The 747-nt window shown below is 46.5% G+C and overlaps 1 protein-coding gene across 1 annotated transcript in view; it reads left to right on the top strand.

The window, feature by feature from the left end:
• Positions 1-747, top strand: part of LOC110455766 (TPR and ankyrin repeat-containing protein 1-like) — a gene marked incomplete at its 3' end in the record, with an annotated part of 100500 nt that overhangs the window by 98124 nt on the left and 1629 nt on the right. Inside the window, exon 35 of the mRNA XM_021506127.1 lies at positions 2-747. Within this exon, the coding sequence (XP_021361802.1) occupies positions 2-747 (746 nt within the window). The remainder of the gene's footprint in view (position 1) is intronic.

Below are 747 nucleotides of genomic sequence, written 5' to 3'. Positions count from 1 at the left end.
GAACGAGCAGAAAGGATCATTAGCGTGCTATGCGGGTCAGACATCAGAATGAATCTGATCCGGGTTTTGTTCAAGCTGCGTGAAGACCGTACTACGGACTACGGCCTAGCTGAGAGGCTGCTTGTTTTGTGCATGACAATTCTGTGTAACATGGGCAAGGCTTTGTTTGCCAACAAGGAAGCCGACCTGATGCAGCAGCTGTGTCTGATTGCTCTCCCGGAAGATTGTCCCAAACGCCTGCTGAAGGCAGTGCGTGCAGTGCAGGAGGCAGAAGGAATATCGGACATCGCAGCAGCGCTGAAAGAACTTCTTCACGACCGAGATCAGGAACATGTTTGTCTTTGTCATTGGTCATCCTCAGACCGATGTGGAGTCAAATCAACTCCTCTTGACAAACTGGCCTTTCTACCATCAAAGTTTTTTGATCCAAATACCAAGAAAAAGATGACAAATCCAGGACAAGGCCGACTGGCCACAGAAGAAGATGAGGATGTTGTGGCTAACTCTCTAGCGGAACTGGACACAGATATGACCATGGAAGAGAAGTTTAAGTGGGAGAGTGAACAGAAAACATTTCAAGAGAACCTGAGAAAGGAGAATGCAGCTTGGATCATAACCAGGTTCTTCAAGAAAATCCGCTTTCGTTTTCAGTGCTCTATTCTTCATTGTCTTGTAGAGGAAGAACTACAGAAAGAGCAGACTGAAAAACGCCTGAAGAAGTTCCAGCAATTTGGCATTGATGACAGA

This window comes from Mizuhopecten yessoensis, unplaced genomic scaffold (assembly GCF_002113885.1).
Source record: "Mizuhopecten yessoensis strain PY_sf001 unplaced genomic scaffold, ASM211388v2 scaffold8373, whole genome shotgun sequence".
Lineage (NCBI taxonomy): Eukaryota > Metazoa > Mollusca > Bivalvia > Pectinida > Pectinidae > Mizuhopecten > Mizuhopecten yessoensis.
The sequence above is the reverse complement of the archived record's forward strand: the minus strand, read 5'-3'. Positions and strand labels throughout refer to the sequence as shown.